Source organism: Nicotiana tomentosiformis, chromosome 5 (assembly GCF_000390325.3).
Source record: "Nicotiana tomentosiformis chromosome 5, ASM39032v3, whole genome shotgun sequence".
NCBI classification, from domain to species: Eukaryota; Viridiplantae; Streptophyta; class Magnoliopsida; order Solanales; family Solanaceae; genus Nicotiana; species Nicotiana tomentosiformis.
This window is the reverse complement of record NC_090816.1, coordinates 46,285,651-46,288,529: the sequence shown is the minus strand read 5'-3', so window position 1 is coordinate 46,288,529 and position 2,879 is coordinate 46,285,651. Positions and strand designations below refer to the sequence as shown.

At 42.1% G+C, this 2,879-nt stretch overlaps 1 protein-coding gene across 1 annotated transcript; it reads left to right on the top strand.

Moving 5' to 3' along the window:
* Positions 1-2,333: 2,333 nt before the first annotated feature.
* Positions 2,334-2,879, top strand: LOC138892280 (uncharacterized). The gene has a single exon (XM_070175986.1). The coding sequence runs from the start codon at positions 2,334-2,336 to the stop codon at positions 2,877-2,879; it is 546 nt and encodes a 181-aa protein (XP_070032087.1).

The following is a 2,879-nucleotide window of genomic DNA, read 5'->3' as shown; positions in this document are numbered from 1 at the left end:
ACCTTGGAGTTGAACCCATTTCCTCCACATCTTCTGTATGAATTTCTTGGTCCTTCCTCTACTTTACCAGTTATTCTTTCTTCTTGTTTGACTAACGTGCAGGTTGACTCTACATTAGCGGTGCTCCACAAGAGGAAAAAGGCTATTGGGTGGACTTTGGCTGATATTCGGGGAATAAGCCCCGCATTTTGCATGCACATGATTAACTTGGAGGAGGATGCCAAACCATCTATTGAACATCAAAGGAGACTCAATGAAGCTATGCAAGATGTGGCAAAAACCAAAATTATCAAATGGTTGGATGCCGGAGTTATCTACCCCATTTCCGATAGTTCGTGGACTTCTCCAGTGCAATGTGTCCCAAAGAAGGGAGGCATGATGGTGGTCACCAATGACAAGAATGAGTTGATTCCCACAAGAACAGTGACCGGGTGGAGAGTGTGTATGGACTATCACAAGCTAAACAAAGTCACAAGGAAGGATCATTTTCCATTTCCATTCCTTTACTAAATGCTTGATCGGTTGGCCGGCCGTGCTTTCTATAGATTTATAGATGGATATTCGGGCTACAACCAAATCCTTATTGCTCTAGAAGATGAAGAGAAAATAACTTTCGCATGTCCTTATGGTACTTTCGCTTTCAAGCGGATGCCATTTGGCTTATGTAATGCACCAGTGACTTTTTAAAGGTGTATGATGGCGATATTTACGGATATGGTCGAGGATTACCTGTAAGTCTTCATGGATGACTTCTCGGTGATCGGGGATTCCTTTGATGATTGCTTGGTAAATTTGGATAGAGTATTGGCAACGTGTGAAGAAACAAACTTGGTGCTAAATTAGGAGAAATGCTATTTCATGGTAGAGGAAGGCATCATCCTTGGCCACAAAATTTTAAAGAATGGCATAGAGGTTGACAAGGCAAAGATTGAGGTGATTTCTAAACTTCCACCTCCGACTTCAGTAAAAGGCGTGCGGAGTTTCGTAGGTCATGCGGGGTTCTACCGCCGCTTCATAAAGGATTTTTCTAAAGTGGTGAACCCATTATGCATGTTCTTAGAGAAATATGCTAAGTTTCACTTCAATGATGATTGCATGAGATCCTTTGAATTGCTAAAGTTCAAGTTAACAACCACTCCCATTATCACCGCTCCTAAATGGAGTATCCCTTATTAGCTCATGTGCGATGCTAGTGATGTAGCGGTTGGAGGAGTTTTGGGGTTACACATCAACAAGATTTTCCATCCGGTCTACTATGCTAGTAAGACCATGAATGATGCCCAAGTCAAATACACCATTACAGAAAAAGAGCTCCTTGCCATTGTGTTTGCAATTGATAAGTTCCACCCGTACTTGATGGGTGCATTATTGTTCATACCGATCATGCGGCACTTCGTTATCTTATGAGCAAGGAAGATTCAAAAGCCCGGTTGATGAGATGGGTGCTATTGTTGCAAGAGTTTGATATTGACATCCAAGATCGAAAAGGGAGTGAAAATCAAGTGGTGGACCACTTGTCTCGTTTGGAGGAGGAGGAGCCTTGAAATCAATGACTCCTTCCCCGATGATCAACTCTTGGCTATTTCAATGAAGTAGGTGCCATGGTTTGCGGATCTAGAAAACTTCCTTGTGTGTGGAATCATCCCGGATGAGTTCTCTTCAAATAAAAGGAAGAAGCTCAAACGGGATTGTCAAGATTATTATTGAGACAAGCCATACCTTTTTTGGATTTGCACGGATGGGGTAATTAGAAGATGTGTACTAGACGAAGAGCAAAATGTTATTCTTGAGGCTTGCCACTCTTCACCTTATGGTGGTCACCATGGCAGAGCAAGAACAACGGTCAAAGTGCTAAATTGCAGTTTCTATTGGCCCACTCTTTACAAAGATGCAAGTGATGTGGTAAAAATATGTGATGAATGTCAACGAGCCGGTGGAATCTCGAAGAAGAATGAAATTCCTCTCACTACCATTTTGGAGATTGATATCTTTGATGTGTAGGGTATTGACTTCATGGGTGCTTTTGTGAGTTCTTGTGGAAACACCTACATCTTGGTTGCGGTTGATTATGTGTCTAAATGGGTTGAGGCCATTGCTCTACCCAACAATGAAGCGAGAAGTGTGGTGGCATTCTTGAAGAAGAATATTTTCACAAGATTTGGTGTTCCGCGAGCTATCATAAGCGATGGGGATCGCATTTTTGCAACAAGGCTTTTGACACTTTTCTTAGCAAGTATGGTGTCACTCATAAAATTATGACTCCCTATCATCCACAAGCTAGCGGTCAAGTGGAAGTCTCCAACCAGGAGATAAAGAGTATCTTTTCCAAAACAATGAATGCTAACCGGACGGATTGGTCAAAGAAGCTTGATGATGCACTATGGGCTTATCAGACTACTTTCAAAACTCTTATCAGGATGTCTCCTTACCGGTTGGTGTTTGGCAAATCTTGTCATCTTGTGGTGGAACTTAAGCACAAAGCCATTTGGGCTTTAAAGAAATTGAATCTTGATTGGGATGCAGCTGCTAACTTGCGGGTTGCACATTTGAATGAATTGGATGAGTTCTGGTACCATGCCTATGCAAGTTCGTCCTTGTATAAAGAGAAGATGAAATACCTCCATGACAAATACATTCGGAACAGGGAGTTCAAGTTGGGCGATCTTGTTTTGTCGTTCAACTCACGGTTGAAAACGTTTCCCAGAAACCTAAAATCTAAATTGAGTGGTCCCTTTGAAATTGTGGGTGTAATGCCTTTTGGTGCATTGGACTTGAAGAACAAAAACAATGAGGTTTTCCGAGTCAATGGTCACCGGGTGAAGAACTATTTAGGAAAGGTTGATGATGGCCACGTGGGGGCAGTGATTCATTTCAAATGA